The following is a 21,853-nucleotide window of genomic DNA, read 5'->3' as shown; positions in this document are numbered from 1 at the left end:
GTTTTAAGGGCATCCTGGGGGTGGTCAGCACTCATCTGCCAACCAACAGGTTGGCATTTTGAAACCACACAAAGATGCCTGAGACGAAATTCCTGGCAATTTACTTCTAAAAGATCACAGCCATTAAAAACCCTTTGGAGCTCAGTTATACTCTGACACGTGTGGGATCACCATGAGTTGTAATCAACTCAATGGCAATGAATTTGGTTTCTTTTTTTGGTTTAATAGCTTTCAATGCCACATTGATAAGGACAATATTGTTAAATCCTAAAAGTATTCACATTCCTCATGTTAGACTTTCTCCACTGAAGGGGCTCCACTATGTGGTCAAAGCCACATTATAAATAAGAATGCTAAAATTATGATTGAATAAACTGTGTTATAATAGCGTATGGGCTTACATTCTGAAAATATATCAAACATTTGCATGGGACGAGTGTTTGTGAGAGAAGAAGAGAGAAGCGTTCATGCTTATTAGGCTGATTTTAAAGCCCCTTGGAATGCAGTCATATTTAAAAAGAAAAGAACAAAAAACATGGAATATTTTACAGGTTGGTTAAAGAAATACAAAAGAAGTAGATCTTTATTTTTATAAATATAGTAGAGGAAAATAGATGTCATATATGGAGGCCACACCTGTAAAACATTGTCAGTTATGACTTCTTTTGAAGTTTTCGTCTGTTTTACTTAAATAATGGAACAGAAATATTCTAGACCTAAGCAATTATAATGTTGCCTGTGAAAGAATCACATATATGATGCTGAACCCACTATTGGTCAGTTCTGTGTTACCATGAAGTATTCTTTTTGGGGGGATATAAAATCTTGGTAACTGTAATAATGATTATTTATCTGTAAGTTTGGATGAGGATTTTGTTAAGAAATCTTTGCTCTGTAGAAATACGCCTATGCTTCACTTATTGACTATCTCATTATCCAGCATTTTGCATTTATGACATTAGTAAAAAAATCCACTAATCGACTATTTTGCACAACGTACGTCTGGCAGTAACGGACACTGAAGGGCCAGGCAAGAGTAATGCTGGCTGATGGTTAAGGTTATGTGTTGACTTGGCTGAGCCATGATTCTCAATGGTATGGCAGTTATGTAATGATGTAGTCATCCTCCATTTTGTGATCTGATGTGGGCATCCTCTATTTCTGCATAATGTCAATTTTCACATAACAACCTGGTCTTTGGAACTTAAGCACGTTGATAAGCGAGGAGTGGGGATATACATATTTTTACAGAATGGCTGTATTTCAAAATATTGCAGCAAAATAAAATATGTTAAATGCCTTCCTCTGACATATAAATGTTAGTACATTGTTTATGCAAGAACTGTTAATGCTATGATTATGTAAGTTGAGAGAACATCACGTTCTCTTTCACAGTTCTTTGCCACGCCTACTTCTTTTTGCATTTTTATCTTTTAAAGATTTAGTTGGCAGCACATTAACTAATGCATTTAAATTCTTTAAAAATAAGAATGCTGAAATACATTTTCAGCGTGTTAGATTCTACAGGAAAAAGTATATAACTTTATCAAAATTCCCTGATAGAGACAATCTTAGAAAAACTTGAATTAAATATTATGATTTTATTTAACATGATAGAGAATATTACGAATTTACTTACCAGTAACAATGTCCAAATGCTGTAGGCTTTCATTTCCAATGGCCTATGGCTTATTTATTAACCTAATTTCATGTCTTTTACTTATAGTCATTGTTTTTTTCTGTGTTCTTTTCATAAATCAAATCATTTGAAACTAAACCAATGGGCGTGAAATGACATAATGCTAACATTTCCAACAGAAAAGATCAAAAAAGAAAAGAAAAATGAAGAAAGGCTCATGCACTGTGATCTGAAACTGCAAAGAAATACTTTCTCGCTTAAAATAAAAGTAGCAGCACTGTATCATTTTTCCATAGAGAACACTGCAGTAGGCATTCCAAGTTTCCTGTGAGATGCTGACATCTATCAAGGTTTGGCATTAAGGTGGAAGGAGCTTCCCACACCTGATGTTGTCAGGATTGAGAGGGCGTGTGTTCTACATGAAAAGTGATACACAATCCAAAAGTCAACAAATGTCAAAAGAAGTTCAACTTACCGTCATAATTTGAGATGTACTCTATTAATAATACTAAGGAGAAAAAAACAAATGAGAGTTGGAAAATAAGGTAGAAAGCACCCACCTTCCACATTGTTGTCTTCTGAAAGCACATGACAAGGAGGGAGAGAAAAGGAAAAACATTCATTAAGCAGCATGCAGACTGGACCTTGCCTTTGCATGTCTCCTTCATGCAAGGCATGAAACACATCATGCAAGTTCTCCATCGCTATCGCTCAAAGGGAAAAACAAAACCACAGGGAAGCAGATTCCCTCCCATTGGCAACGTTTACAGGGTCTGAGAAGACATTGCAGGAATACTGCCATGTCCTCAGCAAAGAGTTTTCAAAACGTCTTTCATGGCCATATGTAAAGCAACCATTCTTCTTCTTACATGTTTTTGGTGTGGCCTTTCTAGTAACTTATTTTTAAAGCTACAGTATTTATTTGATTATTTATTTACAATTCTATAAGGTTTCAGTTCTGTATTCTAATTTGGACTTGGATGCTATTAAAAAAAAAAAAGTCATTTAAAATAGCAAAATTTCAGCTGAAGGTAACTCCAGGTCTACCAAACATGTTACCCATTTACCATGGTGGCCTTTTACTATTTCTAATACCTCAATTGCTTTCCTCGAAGCAGCACAGCATAAACATAAAACATATGCAGCTAAAGTTGACAAATTATTTTATTTATTTGTAACCAAAAAAAAAACAAACCCAGCGCTGTCGAGTCGATTCCGACTCACAGCAACCCTATAGGACAGAGTAGAACTGCCCCACAGATTTTCCAAGGAGTGCCTGGCGGATTCAAACTGCCAACCCTTTGGTTAGCAGCCGTAGCACTTAACCACTACGCCACCAGGGTTTCCATTTATTTGTAGGGTGTTCATATTTTATCACAAAGGATGACAGATTATTTTCATATATTAGGTAACATTTTCAGATATTTAAGTATATTTGCATATACTTTTTTTTTTTTTATACTTAAGTATGGAAACCCTGGTGGCGTAGTGGTTAAGTGCTATAGCTGCTAACCAAAAGGTCGGCAGTTTGAATCCACCAGGCGCTCCTTGGAAACTCTATGGGGGACAGTTCAGCTCTGTCCTACAGGGTCGCTATGAGTTGGAATCGACTCGACGGCAACAGGTTTGGCTTTTTTGGTTTTTTATACTTAAGTGTACATACATATGGATATATGTGTGTGGGGGTGTGTAAATGCATGGTAAGCTACGACATTAATACATCACTGTTGAGTTGATTCCGACTCATACCGACCCTATAGGACAAAGTAGAACTGTCTCATAGTATTTCCTAGGCTATAATCTTTATGGAAGCAGACTGCCACGTCTTTCTTCTATGGAGTGGCTGGTGGGTTCAAATTGCTGACCTTTTGGCTAGCAGCCAAGCATTTAACCACTGCACCACCAGGGCTCCTTTAGCTATAACATGAGTACCTGCGTAATAACTCATTTGCTACTTGAGGCACAAGACTTGACAGCCAGATTAGAAATGAAAGGGTCAATGGAAAGATTTCAGCACTCATCAAATATTTTTTCAATAGTAAAGTATGTCCATGCTGGCATTTCTAGTCTTACATTTATATTTTAATTAATTAACTGCACTTCTTAAAGTGGTCATTCAATCAATGTTTATAAAGACCAAAAGAACAGTGAGTTCAGAAACTTGAGAGCAAAAACAACTAAACAACTATAAATGCACCATTTCATTAGGCTCAACAAATGCCTTTTTTAATATTAAAGCTATTAATTAATAAAAAATCATCAATTTTATCTAAAATATGTTAATTGGATACTGAAATATCAACACAGACACACTAATGTCATGTTAACACATAATAGAAAATAGCTAATGGACAGATGTGGGCAATACCATCTTCACACGATACTTGGTTTGTCAGAGTTTATTTTGAAAAGAAAAATGAACAACTGAATTAAATATTTGGTATGTGGTGCTGGTTTTGTTTTTGTTTTAAAGAATTAGACTGAATTTGTAACTTTTCAGTGGTCACTTTAGACATGACATAAACACAAATCTTGAAATTCTGCTTTAATGCTTTGTGTTGGAAATCCTATAAAGATCTAGGTAATATTAATGTTGAAGATATAGTTTGGTTTTATATTAGCTGTTTTTGAAAACTATATATATTTAAGATATTTATGTTTACTACTATTTAATTTATAAAGTAAACCAAAAAAATCAGGAAATTTAGAGGACAGTCAAGTGCTGAAACTGTTTGCCAATTACTATGGCACTATTTAATACCTTTAATCAAAAGACTGGCAAAAATAGTTGAGTAGCACAGCTGTAGTAAGAAGTTTTGGTAAAAGTACTGCATAAAAGGTCTAATGAAAAAAAAACAAAAGAAAAATCCGACAAAATAAAACAAGCTCAGGCTCTACCTCAATTTTTAAAATGTGTTAAATACCAAAAAAAAAGCAAACCCATTGCTGCCAAGTCAGTTCTGACTCATAGCAACCCTACAGGACAAAGTAGAACTGCCCCACCGGGTTTCCAAGGAGCAGATGGTGGATTGGAACCACCGACCTTTTTGTTAGCAGCTATATCCATTTAACCACTGGGCCACTAGAGCTTAATCACTCTAATAAAGTCATCGATTCAGTCCCCTGAAGGTGAGTGCATTTTATGTTGTTTACTAAGGCACAGAGCCACAAATGGTGCCATGATCCTGCTCTGCCATCAAGAATTTTTCAGGGTTCTCGCTCATAAAGGGAACAAGCTATAACTAGTGGGACTTGATGCATGCGAATCTATGCCCAATGTGTAAGCAAATCTTGATTTGATCAAGTTCAGAAAAATGGTATGTCTCAGAAGACATAGATTTAAAAAAAAAAATTTTTTTTAAATCAAAGTACTAGAGTAAAAGGAAAGATAATACATCAACTCCTATAAAACACATACAAATAAAAAGAAGAAAACTGACTTGGAACAGCCTTTCCCTGAGCTTTATTTACATTTCCAGATTCAACTGTAGGACAAACTGTTTCTCTTAATTTCATTCCATTCTATCCCTTTGGTATCCATTTGATGGCTTTAGATAATTTAAACTTGCTTCCTAAAGATGGAAACCTTGGTGGCGTAGTGGTTAAGAGTTTGGCTGCTACCCCAAAGGTCGGCAGTTTGAATTCACCAGGTGCTCCTTGGAAACCCTATGGGGCAGTTCTACTCGCTCCACTATACCAAAGTTTGCATATCGTTATAATGGATGGAAGGCAGCTCTAGTATTTACCACCATTCTCCAGGTATGTTTCGTTTCTTCCTTCATTTCTATTTTGTTTTTGGGCCAAATAATATACATCAATTTAGAAAAGAATGGTTTTTCTCATAACATCAACTTTTGCTTTCTCTTTTCAGATTATTATACAATCAAATCTCTTTTGGTTTTGAGCAGCAACAAAGGGAGGTGCTAAAGTTTGGCGTCTTAACTCTGCTGACCTGATCCTTGCTGTGCATATCAAGTGGGCCTCTTAGCAATTAACTATGACGACCATGACACTTACAAAATCTCACACTTCTGTTCTCTTTTGATTGTGAAAATAATAAATACAAAGCCATGAAAAGATACTTTAAATTTTCTTTTTCTTTCAAATAGGACGTGCTTCCCTCACAAAGACGGGGATTAGCAGCAGAACATAGCCATGTTATGAGTGACAACTGGGTGTTGGCATGAGAGGAAGCCACAGACTATTAAATTGCAGGCTTTTAAATTACTACAAAAGAGCAGCCCCACTGTCCTTCCCCCCTTTGGATCTCACATTACAAGAATGCAAGGACGGTAACATTAGTCTATCATGACAGTGTTCTTTGCACATGATCTTAATTACAGAAAAGAGAAAGGAGAAAACAACTATGTGTGTTTCAATATAAAGAAATCATGACCACTGAACAAATTAAAATTTGGAATAAAGTGTCACAAATGACTTCTTTCTGTATAACCAATATTTAAGATTAACAGAAGGCTTCATATAAATATGCAGGCAGTGCTAGCGTTGACATTAACCATCAGCCAAAAGAAGCCTACAGCCACCACTAGACATTCCTTCTCTTCTTTGGTTTCCTTTTTGCCTTTGACTGGATCCCTTCATTTCCCCACCACCCCATGTCTTCCGGCAAAAGCACCATTATCCCTGGGGCTCTTACCCTACTCGAAGCCTTCAAGGCGGGGAACATAGCGGGAAAAATGGTGTTGGCCGGTAGAAGGAGGAAAGAAGGGTAAGTAACTACATCCTTATTCCATACAGTGGGCTTCCTGGCTTCTATCCTTACCCTTCCAGTCTCTCACATTACTTCTCAAGACTCTATGGCTACCCTTCACTTTTGGGATTAAATGTCAATACAGCAGAGTATGGTTCCCATGGTGGCACAAGATGGAGCTTTGTTTTACAATTCTTTTAGTGTTAGCCATGAAAACCTTGAGAAAACCTCAATAATCTTGGAATGTTTCAAGGGCTGGGAAATGGAAGAAACCATTGATATTGTGGATTTGTGCAGCAGTCAGCCAAAGAAAGAGGCACATTGGCCAGAGCCACAAGCTTCAACAGAAAACAGAAATACAAAGGTCCATTATGGAGACTTAGGGAAGAAAAGAAACTGTTCTTGGCAGGAATCTGGCTAGTTTCAAAAGTGCTTTTTAACAGATGGCCTCATCTTCTTGCTTCAAAGCCACCTAACCGATATTCTAAAATACTTCCTGAATCCTGGTCCCAGGGCTTGGGGTAGCCAACTAGAACAACTATTTTGTTTCTCCCTCTTCACTGCTAGGAATGAAGGAGAAGAATCTCTAAACCAGCAGAGATGTCCCTGGCATCATGTGGGGAACTCTGAAAACATTTTCCCCAGGAATTTTATGAGCAACATCCCAGCATACTTTTGGTACAGTGCTATCTATGATTCAAGTATATTACGGAATTAAGGAGCCTTTTGTGAGCTGTTCTGAGAACTACTTCTTGCCTTAACAGTGTGGTTTCAATGGAGAAAGGTGATATGAGTTTCAATTTATTTACTCGAAGAACGTTTGGAAGGAACAGTGTGTTCATAAGTAGGAGACTGTGTTTCTGTTTCACACAGGTGCCTATCTTGGTAAAAACAAGGTTTGTGACACTTAATTCAAAATGTCTCATCCTGTTAATAACAATTATTACAGGAAAGGAAGAAAGAAAGAAAAAGAGACAGACAGGAAAGGAAGGAAGGAAGGAAGGAAGGAAGGAAGGAAGGAAGGAAGGAAGGAAGGAAGGAAGGAAGGAAGGAAGGAAGGAAGGAAGGAAGGAAGGAAGGAAGGAAGGAAGGAAGGAAGGAAGGAAGGAAGAAACTAAGCCTCATGCCATGGCAGATTCTTCTGTTGAAGCTATTCAATGGACCTGATGGAATTTAGTGTTTATTAGTCAACAAATTACAATATATTTTGAATGATTCATACTATAATGAATATAATTGCAATTTTTAAAAATTTATGAACAGTTATTATAGGGATTTTGTTTTGATTTATCTTGCTTTCATAGCTCTAATTCTTGCCTACTTCTAAGCTTTGAGAGTTAACATTTCTATATTCATTTCAATAAACTGGCTTTATAGAAGAAACATCACGTTTGACAGTAGCCTTAAAAATGGCAACAAGCACGGTCTATGCTATGTGTGCTCATGTCACTTTTTGTATTGCTTTATTGCTTACTGAGAAATGAATGCTGTCTGATATGGAATTAAAAGACAACACTGGCAGGGTGTGTATCCCATACTCTCACACACAAGCTTAATCACCGCTACCCAACTCTCCAAAGAAGGCTGGTTTGGGTGTGTAGCACTTTTCTTTCTAAGACTTCAAGTCATAATATTTTAGAAAGTAGAACAAGAAAACTCTTGGATTGGGGTTGGAAGATAAACCTAAATATACCCCTACCTACCTACCTTCTACCACCAACTGACCACTCTTTCTCATGGTTATGTGCATGTGCCAGTACTCAAATGTGACTTTCCTTGCAAACAAATGAACTACCCTCAGGCCCATATGCTACCAGCAGAGAATACTGCCCAATGTGCCCTAAGCTCCCCAACATTAAGACAGAGAATAGGGGAACCTTCAATGAAGGACATCAAACACTTGCCAATTATACACACATTCTTATATTTAAGCAAAAATAAAATTTTGTTTCTAAATAAATATTTCATGTTGTTATCTTTAATTCAGTAAGGACTTTGCACCTATAACAGTTTAGAAAGAAAACTTCATTTAATATTAAAAGAGTCTTTCCATTCCTCATGGCTTTTACTTTTCAGTTTTGTTTAGTGCTTAGAACTTAAGATATTTTTATGTTTTATAATTTATGACAAATTTAATTTTAAAGTTTTATAGAAGGCACTGAAAAACATTCTAAAGGGAATGGGCTTTTTTTTTTTTTTTTTTTTGGCTAAATGAATTGTATGTTAAAATTTTCCAAGAGACACAGAGTTGATTAAAATGTTACTTACAATTATCCAGATATTTAGTAATTTTTTAAAATGGTACGGAATTTACACAGGAGGAAGGTTGCTGTGAAGAATTCTGCTTCTCCAAAGCACTTAAATGTGGCTTCACTTATTTCAATAGCACCTACGGTTGAACCACGTGAAATCTCTGTTTCCAGGTAAAAACTGGTCAAACACCAACAATTCCACATGCTTAAACCTAATGTTTATAACATGGTGATTTTTCTAGAAACTGTGCCATTCTCTACAGTAAAATAATGTAGTCCTACATCAAGCTAAATTGAAACATGACTGCATTCTTTAGAACCAATAATCAGAAAGCAGAAAACAGAGTATAAGTAAATTTTTCATAAAATGCAGTTAAGTTTTATGAAATGTTCAAGTAACTTGTTCCAAGGGTTTGAAATAAATAAGAAAAAAAAATATATATATATATACATATACACTAATACTTAGATAGTCTTACTATTTTACCTCAACTCTCATAAACATCCTCATTTAATCTTTACATCATCTCATCAGTTAACTCAGTGTGGTTGAGTGACTTGCCCAAGATACCGGAATGGAAAGTAGAATGTTTCTAGTGTGCATAGAAAGTGTATTTTAAGTCTCCCTGTCCAGGTTTCTGAAGATTTCAAACCCCACTTAAAAAAGAAAATGAACATGAAGATGCCAGAGTGCCTATGATTGCATCTGTCCTGTTTCAAGAAGGCAGAAATGTTACAGGAAAAATATTACTCTCTTAATTGCATTTATTTCTTTACTCCATAAAGTCAAAGAAAAATTTAATACTGCTTAATTTCCTTTACTGAAGGAAAAAAAAAAAAAATGCCCAACTCTCTTCTTCTGTGTCCTCCTGGAGTGAATTATTTCCCAAAAAAAAAAAAAACGTGTTTAGAAAATCTTTGTCCAACTTTAATATCGAAAAGCAGGCCCAGGTTTGTAAATGTGTTTACCCATGGGCATTCTACCTAGAGAAATAAAAGGGAAACATTACAGAAATTTCTCGTTGTCTTTACAATTTAAAGGAAAGTATTCATTTCATTCACAGCACATAAAATTCTGCTTCCGTTTTAAAATGAAACAAAAAGACACTTACATTCAAAACCAAATATTTTGGTAGGTAAGATAATACAAAATGAATCTGCCATGTAAAGTGTATTTTCCCTTTCATTTTCATTATAAACTGCAAATGTGGTCAAATATTACTTTTCTTTGCATACATGCTGGATGGTATAGCTCTTGGGAACTGAGCAGAAAATTATAATCTTTTTTAAAATTTGAGCGAGTAGACAAAAAAGAAAGGGAAAATAAAACCTAAATATATTGGTCCAAGTTCCCCTTTTCTTTTTACAATAAACTGTTTTATGTTGCAGACTAAGAGGAAAATAGTTTTTTCACAGATATAACCAATTCTGTATCTTTGAAGATTTCATACATGTGGTTATTTGGGCTAATGTCCAGTACCTAATTAGGCCCATACAGACGGCAGCCCATGTGGACTAGGGGACTGTGAGCTTGAGTAATCCATCCATGCTGATGCATTGATGCATAAAATCAAATCGTCTTAAATACAAGTTATTAAGGTAGCTTTATCTTTTATTGAAATTGAAATGCTTAAGAAGAGATGCTGAAATATAAAAAAAAGTAATTTCTCTTTGGAATTTTACAAAACGTCTCGGAATTTTAATTTCATTATTCAAAGCAGTACATTTTCTCCTTTAAAATGGATTAATAGGAAAAGGACACAGCTAATTATTTAATTGACATTTGTACAAATGACTTTCTATGATTATTGAAAAGTCTGCATTCTTTTGATTGAACTTTCAAGTTAAAAATTTATTTTTCAAAACAATCTCATCAAGTTGTAACTCGTTCTAAGTTGCTTTACAATGTGTGGTGATACAATGATAGTTTAACCTCTTCAAATCATAAGCCCCATCTCAAACATCACTATAAGTATATGTGCCAGCTCTCTGGCACACACATGCATACATATATATACCCTATTTGGTATTTTCTTTCATGACCAAGTTCAAGGTTCTTTGATATTTTTCTCCATAGAAAATATTTTTCTTATACAAAAGTTAACATAGGTAAAATAAGTATTTAAAATAAATACTTTGATAACATTATCAATGACATCACAACTACTATTCTACCTCACTGGAAATGTATCAATCTTCTGATAATAGACATTAAACAAATTGTAAACCTCTCTTTTTCTCTTGTGTATTTAGTCTTACTCATTCTTACTAAAATAGGAGTTAAGTGTGTTCTAATGGCAGTACTGTCCAATATGGCAGCCACCAGATACAAGTAGCCAATTAAATTTTAATTTAATTAATTAAAATTAAAAATTCAGTTCTTCAGTTGCACCAGCCACATACCACAGCACTCAACAGTCACCTACGGCCACCAGCTACCAGACCGGACGGCCCAGGTGATGAACATCTCCACCACCACAGAGAGTTCCAGTGAGCAGCCAGCACTATTCAGAGTTTTCAACAAGCTACCACTTCTTTTGCAGTATCTTTAAATACCAATCTGTTCATATAATATGTGTCTCTTGTTATTTTCTATTCTTACAAGGAAAGAATTAAAATTCATAATATTTTAAAAAGCAAAAATGAATTTACATTAGATATGGCTACTGCATTTGTGCAATATGGAGACCTGTGTAATATTTCCATTTTAACTTCAAAATAATGATATTTGGAAAATAGCTGATACAAAGTTTGCTGTTTCTTGATTTGAAAATAACGTGAAATAATTCAAACTCTGGACAACTATTACTCTTTCCATCATAAATTCTTTTCTTTAAAACATCCCAGATAATGAGAAAATGCTGAGCAACCTTCGATATTTAAGGAAATTAAATAAGCAATTCAATATATTCTGACTCTTAATTTCTCCCACTTTTCCCAGTGTTCTTCCTTAGGCCATTTAATATTATCTGCACATGTAAATCTACTAAATATTTTTTTTACATAATAGTTTAATAACAATAATAGTCTTCAAACCAGTTGACTGCACCTTCCATCCCACTATCTCATACAATAAATCATCTTTCTTTATGGTAAGTCAAAGACTTTGCTTTCTCTAATATTGAGCTCTTCTCATAGGGAAATAAATCAGATAAGCAATGGGAGTTATCGATATTTCTCTAAGACAGAAATACAACAAAGACAAGCATGAAAGATTAAAGGAAATAGCTCGAATATCTCTAGCTAACTCTATAAAGTCCAAGATCCTATTAAGAGGTTATTACATGGCAACAAATAGGGAGATAAAGAAAAACGATGAGTAGGAATAATAGAAGAAAAAAAAAGGAAGCATTAATTGCAGAAATAGAAAAAAAAGTGACAAAAACACCTAGAGAGAAGAAATGATGGATTAATGAATTTCACATGAAGAAAAACTAGAATACGCAATAAAAATTTAAAGTAGACAGGCCAAGCCTATTTTCAGTATCGAAAGAATGTAGGCCTGCTCCCAAGGTTAAACAATGATCACTGGCGGTAGGAACACACCCTTTATGAATAGTTAGAGACACTCAATCTTCACTTTCACAAAGTAATAGAAATCAGACAACGTAAAATGGAAATGAAAATATATTAGGGCCTCAATACCCTAACAGGCAACATTTAACCCAGATGTTTCCAGCATATGAGCTGTTACTTGATAAATATATTAGGTATGAAAAAAAAAAAATTTTTTTTTTTTTTTTTATTGAGGAGGACAAACGTCCAAGTGTTCTGAAGTCGTTTGAGATCTTAGCCCAGTCTACTGCATTACAATGGCTTGAAAGAAATTATACAATTTAATTCACTATTTCTCTGATTTCCAGAGGTAAGAATATTTATAAGAAAACCTGAGTCAACATCTTGACTTAGTATTATTTTAGATCTTGCACTACTAGGGAAAATCAGCCTATACAAAAACCAAAAAAACCAAACTCATTGCCGTTGAGTCAATCCCATACTATTCGTTAATATGCTTCTCTTTAAGGCTGTATGGAAAGAATTCTGGGCTGAGTTTGAGACAGTAGACTTGATAACTTTAAACGGACCTATGACTTGAAACCCCTCCCCCCCCAAAAAACCCATTGCTGTCAAGTCGATTCCAACTCATAACAACCCTATAGGACAGAGTAGAACTGCCCCATAGGGTTTCCAAGGAGTGGCTGGTGGATCTGAACTGCTGATCTTTTGTTTAGCAGCCAAGCTCTTAACTACTACTGCCACCAGGGCACCTCAGAGTAGAATAACCAAAACCAAACCCAGTGCCGTCGAGTTGATTCCGACTCATAGCAACCCTATAGGACACAGTAGAACTGCCCCATAGAGTTTCCAAGGAACGCCTGGTGGATTTGAACTGCCGGCCCTTTGGTTAGCAGCCTGGTGCTTAACCACTACACCACCAGGGTTTCCCAGAGTAGAATAAAAAAAAAACAAACCCGTTGCTGTCGAGTCAATTTCAACTCATAGCGACCCTATAGGGCAGAATAGAGCTGCCCACTAGAGTTTCCAAGGAGCACCTGGTGGATTCGAGCCGCTGACCTTTTGGTTAGCAGCCAGAGCTTTTAACCACTACGCCACCAGGGTTTCCCAGAATAGGAGTTGTTAAATAAGGTGTGTAATTATCTACCTTATCTTCCCTGCTAGTGGTGAAATCTGCAGTAACCCGAGGCTGTTTCTTTTCATAAACAGGGCTTACTTGTCACAAGGAGCCTTCTTTTGTTATTATATTCTCACACCCGAGGTTATTGTTGTTAGCTGCCATTGAGTCAGCTCTGAATCACAGTGACCACACGTGTGCAGAGTAGAGCTGTGCTCCATAGGATTTTCAAGGCTGTGATCTTTCAGAAACAGATCACCAAGTCCTGACTTTTGAGGCACCTCTACTCATTGCCGTCAAAATCAGTTCCAACTCAAAGCAACTTATAGGACAGAGTAGAGCTGCCCCATGGGGTTTCCAAGGAGCTGTTGGTGGATTTAAACCACCAATACAGCCGAGCTCTTAACCAGTGTGCCACCAGGGCTCTGAGGCACCTTCAGGTGGGTTCAAACCACCCATCTTTAGGCTAGTAGTCGAGTGCAGAAACGTTTGTGCCACCCAGGGACTCCTTACATTAGCAGTAAGGAATTTTAAGAACTGTAAACATTCTTTTGAGCAAAGAAAAGTGAAGGGTTTTAGCATTAGCTACTATTTCAGTGTTATTCTGAGGCAGTTCACAATTCTTTAGTTGGGCATTTCCAAATTCTTCCTCAGTGGATTGTTGCTTCTCAAGCACACCAGGCACTTAAAATCCACAAAAAATTCCACCTGGATTACCACATTTAATTATCATAATGACTTGGCCAAGATCATTTAAGAAAAAAAAAGACTATTAAAATTTAAATGTGTGTACTGACTTAGACAGGAAGGACCCCAGTGGTCATGGCCCCCAGAACTCCTGTTGGCCCAGGACAGGAACCATTCCCGAAGCCAACTCTTCAGACATGGATTGGACTGGACAATGTGTTGGAGAGGGATGCTGGTGAGGAGTGAGCTTCTTGGATCAGGTGGACACTTGAGACTATGTTGGCATCTCCTGCCTGGAGGGGAGATGAGAGGGTGGAGAGGGTTAGAAGCTGGCAAAATGGACATGAAAAGGGAGAGTGGAGGGAGAGAGTGGGCTGTCTCATTAGGGGAAGAGAAATTGGGAGTATGTAGCAAGGTGTATATAAGTTTTTATGTGAGAGACTGACTTGATTTGTAAACTCTCACTTAAAGCACAATAAAAATTACATAAAAAAAATTCAATATGTGGAAAACATAATCTCTTTTATTCACCACTTTTTATCCCATGCTTAGCACAGTGCCTGGCACATGATACTCAATTTAACTGTAAAAAAATAATGAAGAATGATCGAATGGTAGAAGTCAATTCTTCTTACTCAAGATTCTATGTTATATAGATTTTGGGGATTTAGCAAATTATTAGTTAGTCTCTCTAAAGGAGACCTAGTGGCAAAATGGCTAAGCGCTAGGCTACTAACCAAAAGGTTGGTGGTTTGAACCCACCTAGTGGTTCCACAGGAGTTAAAAAAAAAAAAAAAAAAACCCACTGCCATAGAACTGCCCCCATAGAGTTTCCAAGGAGCACCTGGTGGATTTGAACTGCTGACCTCTTGGTTAGCAGCTGCAGCACTTAACCACTATGCCACCAGCGTTTCCTCCGCATGAGTAAAGAACTGGCGATCTGCTTCCCACAAGGACTACTGCCTAGAAAATCCTATGGGGCAGTTCTACTCTGTCCCACGGGGTCGCTATGAGTTGGAATTGACTTGACAGCACCCAACAAGAACAACGCGTTCTCTAAAGGCTTATCAGCATATTTGTAGAAGTCAAATTATTGTAAATTAAAAATTCTGTAAGTAAATGCAAGTAACTCCGCTAACATACTGGCTTCTTTAGAAGATCACCTTCTGTGAAATACTAGCATTTTGTGCTGATTATAGCTTATTGCTTCACAATATATTTAGTAAAGATCGATAAAAACAATTGCTTTTAGTAAATTCATTGATTTAAATCAAATTTACTTTTATAATTTTAATAATGTTTGTGATTTATTAATTATAATGAAATGCATCAAGCTCACACATCTGTATTGGATGGGGTGTGAAGCTTTAACACAATTAGACTAGTGACATTTTAAGATGTTGCAAACCAATTCGAGTTTTTCTATCAATTTTACACTGATAAACTTCAAAAACCAGAAAGGTATTTAAAATGGCATTCTTTGTATTTTGGTCCAAACAATTAATCTTAGGTTTCACTTAAGTTGAACAGGTGGTATCTGATCTGCAGATAGTAAACTAAAATGCTCTATCTAATTAAAGCAATTCAAGGCAACCACCTCAATTATGTACAGGAAGAATATATAACTTAAAGCTTTCTTCAGTAATTTCTAAATGCTATCTTCAGGGATGCTAATCTGGTAAGTATGATAAACATTTTCTGGTTCTAGTGGGAATGTATGTTAATTAGAAAACTTTTATATTCTGTAGTTAACTCAGGCATGCAGAAACAACTGAAAAATCCATAGATGGAGAGAACATGTAGTTGTCAATTAAAATTTTTAAATGACTTTCCTATTAAGGGGGTACTATTTTTTTTTTTTTTTTTATATATTAGCTCTGGAGCCCTTGTGGTGCAGTGGTTAAGAGTTCAGCTGCTAAACAAAAGGTCGGCAGTTCAAATCCACCAGTGGCTCCTTGGAAACACTATGAGGCAGTTCTACTCTGCCACATAGGGTTGCTATGAGTCAGAATTGACTAAACAGCAACAGGTATTATGGCTCTAGTTTTAAACGAAATGGATTTATTTCCTATTTACTATTTAACCTTACTTATGACTCCTGAAATTTTGGCTGAATTTATCTTTTTACAATCAATTAACTGAAAGTACAATGGTATTTAGAAACTGAGTTTTGAACTCTAAGACTGGAATAAATACTACCTTGTTTTACCAATAAAGAAATCAAAGGCCGAACCATATGACATATGGCATAGTCTTGGTTGAAGTGCCAGAGTGGTGCAGATGACTAATGTGTTCAGCTCCAACTGAAATCTTGGTGGTTCAAGTCTACGAAGAGGCATCTCAGAAGAAAGGCCTGGTGATCTGAAAAACCGTCCACTGACAACCCTATGGAGAACAGGTCTACTCTGACACTGATACACATGGAGACTCCATGAGTCAAAATTGAGACAGTGGCAAAAGGTGATAGTTGTAGTAGTAGTATAACCTTGGTTGCACTCAACCAAGGTTAAGCCGTTGTTGATTGTTGTTGCCATGAGGCGTCAAGTCTATGCTGACACATCAGGAGCCTATAGTACAGAGTAGAACTGTCCCATAGGGTTTCCCAGACTGTAGTCATTATGGAAGCATACTGCCACATCTCTCTCGCATAGAGCAGGTGGTTGGTTCGAAATTGCCAACTTTTGGTTCGAAGCTTATTCGCTGTGCCACCAGAGCTTCCTTGGTGTCCTCTGGGTCACATCTTTGACTCCAACTTCAAAAGGAGTGGCACTGATAAAAACCAAAGCTGCTTGAAAAGCAGACTTCAGGCATCAAACCAGACAAAGGCTGCATACTCTTTAACTTAATGGCAGTAATCCAAACTTGACTCTAGTATTTTTATATGGATTTTTCTATGAGAAGCTGGAATTATAATTTTCTTGCTACAAGATTCCTGTATTGAAAAGTCAGAAAAAAATAATCAAAAACTGCCAATGATCAACCCAACTTTCCAATAAAAAAAGGGTATCTGAAACCACATATCAGAATTTGCAAGTAAAAATACTAAAATATTTAAATTTTACCTAAATCTAATAGAAATGCAGTAAATTCATGTATATTCTCATTTCATTGTCCAGATGAAAAAAACTGAGACCTAGAGTGGTTAAGCTACTAATACATAAGCACCATTAGCAACCAGAAGTATTTTCTAAGAAGATTTATTCATCTTTCCAGAGCAGTGCTATCCAATGAGCCTTTGCAGTGATGGAAATGTTCTATAAAATGTAGAAGAGAATTATGACCCTAACCAAGGCTCACCCCCTTCATATGTCATTTGCCACGAAGAGCCACATCCTAGAAAATATTCCACAGGCCTTGTGAAGATGTGGATGAGAAGCAACCATCCCAACGAGGATTCCTTTTTGTGAGGATTTCTGTCCAGCTTTGGGGTGGGGGGGAGCGGAAGCCTAGATCAGTCTTCCAAACAAAGACAAGAATAAAAGTAATGGGAAATAACTCTCAGAAAATAGTATATGTGGCTGAGGTACTCAGAACATGTTGGAAAATGATGAAGCAGAGGGAAGAATTTCCTATTCGTACACTTTCTATCTCTTCCAAGCAACTAATGAGAATTAGTTAAGAAAACTGTATCTATGGAAGGCCTTGGCATTTGATTTCTGACAAAGGGGGGAAGGCTGGAGAGGAAAGATGAAGAACCACTTTGTATCGCTGATAGAATCAATACTGGCCTCAGCACCCAAAACGTGCAGCAGCTGATTATTTTTGGTTAGACAGAATTAGAAAGGAACTTGTGAATTTTATTTCAGAATTGGCTTTTCACTGGGCTAAAATAGTAGTCAGGATAATCTGGTGCCAAAAACTAGGAATGTGTATTTAACTTGCCAACTGTTATGTGCAAATAAAAGCATATCTTGGGAAAAAAAAAAAAATGGAAGAGCTGATCCATTTTAGGCACTGGTTACAGAAGTCCTGGAGGAGAGGACATAGCCTTGTGACTGAGGTAGAATAGCATGGTGAAGAAGGAACCCAGGGCTAGGCCCAGAAGGAGCCCAGGGAGAAGCGGACGGAGCCTTGTGACTGAGGTAGAATAGCATGGTGAAGAAGGAACCCAGGGCTAAGCCCAGAAGGAACTCAGGGAGAAGCGGACGTAGCCTTGTGACTGAGGTAGAATGGCATGGTGAAGAAGGCACCCAGGGCTAAGCCCAGAAGGAGACCAGGGAGAAGCGGACGGAGCCTTGTGACTGAGGTAGAATAGCATGGTGAAGAAGGAACCCAGGGCTAGGCCCAGAAGGAACCCAGGGAGAAGCGGATGCAGCAGTGTGACTGAAGTAGAATAGCATGGTGAAGAAGGAACCCAGGGCTAGGCCCAGAAGGAACCCAGGGAGAAGCGGACGGAGCCTTGTGACTGAGGTAGAATAGCATGGTGAAGAAGGAACCCAGGGCTAAGCCCAGAAGGAACCCAGGGAGAAGCGGACGGAGCCTTGTGACTGAGGTAGAATAGCATGGTGAAGAAGGAACCCAGGGCTAGGCCCAGAAGGAACCCAGGGAGAAGCGGATGCAGCAGTGTGACTGAGGTAGAATAGCATGGTGGAGAAGGAACCCAGGGTTAAGCCCAGAAGGAGCCCAGGGAGAAGCGGACAGAGCCTTGTGACTGAGGTAGAATAGCATGGTGAAGAAGGAACCCAGGGCTAAGCCCAGAAGGAACTCAGGGAGAAGAGGACAGAGCCTTGTGACTGAGGTAGAATAGCATGGTGAAGAAGGAACCCAGGGCTAAGCCCAGAAGGAGCCCAGGGAGAAGCGGACGTAGCCTTGTGACTGAGGTAGAATAGCATGGTGAAGAAGGAACCCAGGGCTAGGCCCAGAAGGAACCCAGGGGAAGCGGACATAGCCTTGTGACTGAGGTAGAATAGCATGGTGAAGAAGGAACCCAGGGCTAGGCCCAGAAGGAACCCAGGGGAAGCGGACATAGCCTTGTGACTGAGGTAGAATAGCATGGTGAAGAAGGAACCCAGGGCTAGGCCCAGAAGTCCCATTTGAGGTCCACCACAAACAATTCCTGAATATGACACCTGGCAGGTCATTTCTCATCCTGAGTCTCCATTTCCTCATCTGTACAACAGAGATAATGAAACCTAGCTCAGAAGATTATTCTAAGAGTACATCATTACATTATTAGTAAGGATCATATAAAATATCTAGCTTGCAGCTGAAATATAATAGACACCCTGTTACATCCCTGCTTCCCTTTACTCTTTCTCCCTGAGAAAATACAGAGCCCTGATGGCGCAGAGGTTAAGAGCTCAGCTGCTAACCAAACGCTTAGCAGTTCGAATCCACCAGCTGCTCCTTGGAAATGCTATGAGGCAATTCTACTCTGTTCTACAGGGTTGCTATGAGCTGGAATTGACTTGATTGCAATCAGTTTGGTAGGAGAAAATAGTTGGAAAATACTTAAATGAAGCCTGGTCTTTAATCTAACCATATTTAACAACAATTTTCTTAATCATATACTTCTATCTGGCAGAGAGAAATTGTACATACAGTAACTGTAAGAATTTGAACACCAACTGATTTCCAAAATGGGGCAGTCTAATTAGGAAATTCATTGAGTCAAATGCCTGTTTATGCCTGTACTGTAAAGGCTAATCATTTGTTTATTTTCTATAAGAAAGCCTTGATTAAAGCCTTTAGCAGTAATAATTAAACAGCTCTGTGCTTGAAGGACTTGGACTCTGTTCGTACTGCAATGTGCTAAAACTCATAATTAATGCATAAGGATGTGTGTAAATCAACAGATAAATATATTTTACACTCAAAGTACAAATCTAAGTTACTTTTTGGGGGAATTACATCAGGGTTTTTTTGTTTAACCATTACATATTTTAATGCAGCCCAATAGAAACAGTATTTTAACATCTATACACAGCCTTCAGTTCAGGCCGTTATATACGTGAGGGGGTTGGCAAACTTTTCTGTAAAAGGTGAGACAGTAAGTATTGTAGAGTTTGTGGGCCACATGGTCTCTGCTGCAACGACTCAACTCCACTGTTGTAATGTGTAAGTGGTCATAAACAAAACACAAATGAATGTGTGCAGCTATGTTCCAATAAAACTTTATTTTAGAAAAACATCTTGCAGGCCATATTTTACCCAGAGGACACAGTTTGCCTAACCCTGAGCTTTAGTTTGCTGACCAATGATCTAGGCCCTAATTCTCAAGAAATGCAGTGCACAGTATTCTCTTAGAAAATCAATATTTATAGACCAGAAAAAGGCAATGAGAAAACTTAACAAGTTTCTTCACCTCTCTACGTTATGCTACCTCCTCACTCATAAATTAGGAAAGCCATTACAGATAGAATTCACCACTGGAGTTCATTAAAAAAATCAAGTGACTTAAAGATTTGAAAGCATTTTGAAAAAAAAAAAATGCTACACAATGACTTTGAAATGGTATTATTGTTACCCAGGGCCGTCAAGTCGATTCCGACTCATAGCAACCCGATAGGACAGAGTAGAACTGCCCCATACAGTTTCCAAGGAGCGCCTGGCGGATTTGAACTGCCGACCCTTTGGTTAGCAGCCGTAGCACTTAACCACTACGCCACCAGGGTTTCCTGATATTATTGTTATTACATTATTATTAACCGTTGCTCTTTTTAGCTGTATTTTTAAGACTCCTGGAAATCACATGTACTCCCCAACATAACCTCAAGGAATGCAAACTGTATAAAGTCACTCAGAGCTGACATGGCTCTGGTAATCATAGAATTTGAGAAAGACCAAGTAGGCTTAGAGCCTACAGGGCCACCATCTTAGGGAGCCACTTCCTAAAGTCAGTTCCGAGGTACATTAATCTAGAGAAAAGTTGGTCAAGAAGTCCTTGAGCAGTAAGTTTGGAAACACTCCACATGACACTGTAGACATCAGTGCCATGGGCATTAATACTAAGCAGGTAATTGTCAAGAAGTCCTTGACAAGTAAGTCTGGAACACTTCTACTCCTTGTTCAGAGATTCACAGCACATGATCGGAACTGAAGACGCTAAGAGGTCCTGCAATGAATAAAGTAATATATCTTTGTCCATCCTGGTATTTCCCAAATTTACTCCTGTAGAGAATCTTTATTTCCTGGGTAAATGAAGTCATTAACATAGTTCCCCAGCACACACATTGGGAACAGATGTCATAGATACTGTGTGGACTATTACACTCCTTCACCCAGGGTGTGATGAAGCTGCAGCACTAAACTCACATTTAATGGTATGAGCTAAGGGACCCTCATTTAGCTATTTATTTATATTCCATTTGTGTGTCATTATGTTGGGATTCTTGCTCATAAACACACATGTGAAAGCCAACCAAATCCGTAAAATAATTTTAAGTGCCTGAAAATTACACTCGCCTTAATAAACTTTAAAAAGAGAGTAAACAAGTTTCATACATTGACCTTCTCTAATTTTAACTTTTAAAAATACCCAAAAACAGATCAGCTGGAGGTTCTATCAAGTCATAGAAGCTTAAAGAACTCTTCCCTGAAGGCGCTGAAATGCATTAAAATCCAAATAATTCTGTGTTGGCTGAATATTGCTTCAACTGTCCAGCAGTAAAGAAGGTTGAAAAAGAACTGCATAGTTCATCAGTTTCCTATATTTGGCTTCCTACTTATTGGATTTCTTCTGGTAGCTTTTCCATACACTATTTAAGCAAAAAGGTCAGTCTTGTTCTTCTGACAAACCCTTTCTGGGCAGTGATTAACTGAACTGCAGTGTGTCTTCAATTTTCCAATGTTTCTTTCATCTGTAACCAGAAATGTCTTCAATGACAAAGAGACACACTTTTTTCTAACCATCAGTGTGAATATTAGAAGTTAGACTTAACTTCCAGAATTAAAAATATGGATTAATCAAAAGCAACCTAATAGAGGGAAAT

At 37.5% G+C, this 21,853-nt stretch overlaps 1 protein-coding gene across 18 annotated transcripts in view; it reads right to left on the bottom strand.

Annotated features, from left to right (window-relative positions):
* The window catches only part of NRXN1 (neurexin 1), a 1,235,746-nt gene that overhangs the window by 1,107,730 nt on the left and 106,163 nt on the right, over nucleotides 1–21,853 (bottom strand). For 11 of the 18 annotated variants that reach the window (XM_023557243.2, XM_003417609.4, XM_064277104.1 and 8 more), the window contains one exon: nucleotides 2,200–2,217. The exons of 6 other annotated variants lie outside the window; for them this stretch is intronic. In XM_023557243.2, coding sequence (XP_023413011.2) covers nucleotides 2,200–2,217 — 18 coding nt within the window. The remainder of the gene's footprint in view (nucleotides 1–2,199; nucleotides 2,218–21,853) is intronic. One more of the 18 variants, XM_023557238.2, reaches the window with a different exon arrangement.

Source organism: Loxodonta africana, chromosome 26, assembly GCF_030014295.1.
Source record: "Loxodonta africana isolate mLoxAfr1 chromosome 26, mLoxAfr1.hap2, whole genome shotgun sequence".
Classification (NCBI taxonomy): domain Eukaryota; kingdom Metazoa; phylum Chordata; class Mammalia; order Proboscidea; family Elephantidae; genus Loxodonta; species Loxodonta africana.
Note: the sequence above shows the minus strand (reverse complement) of the source record. Positions and strands in the feature narration are given on the sequence as shown.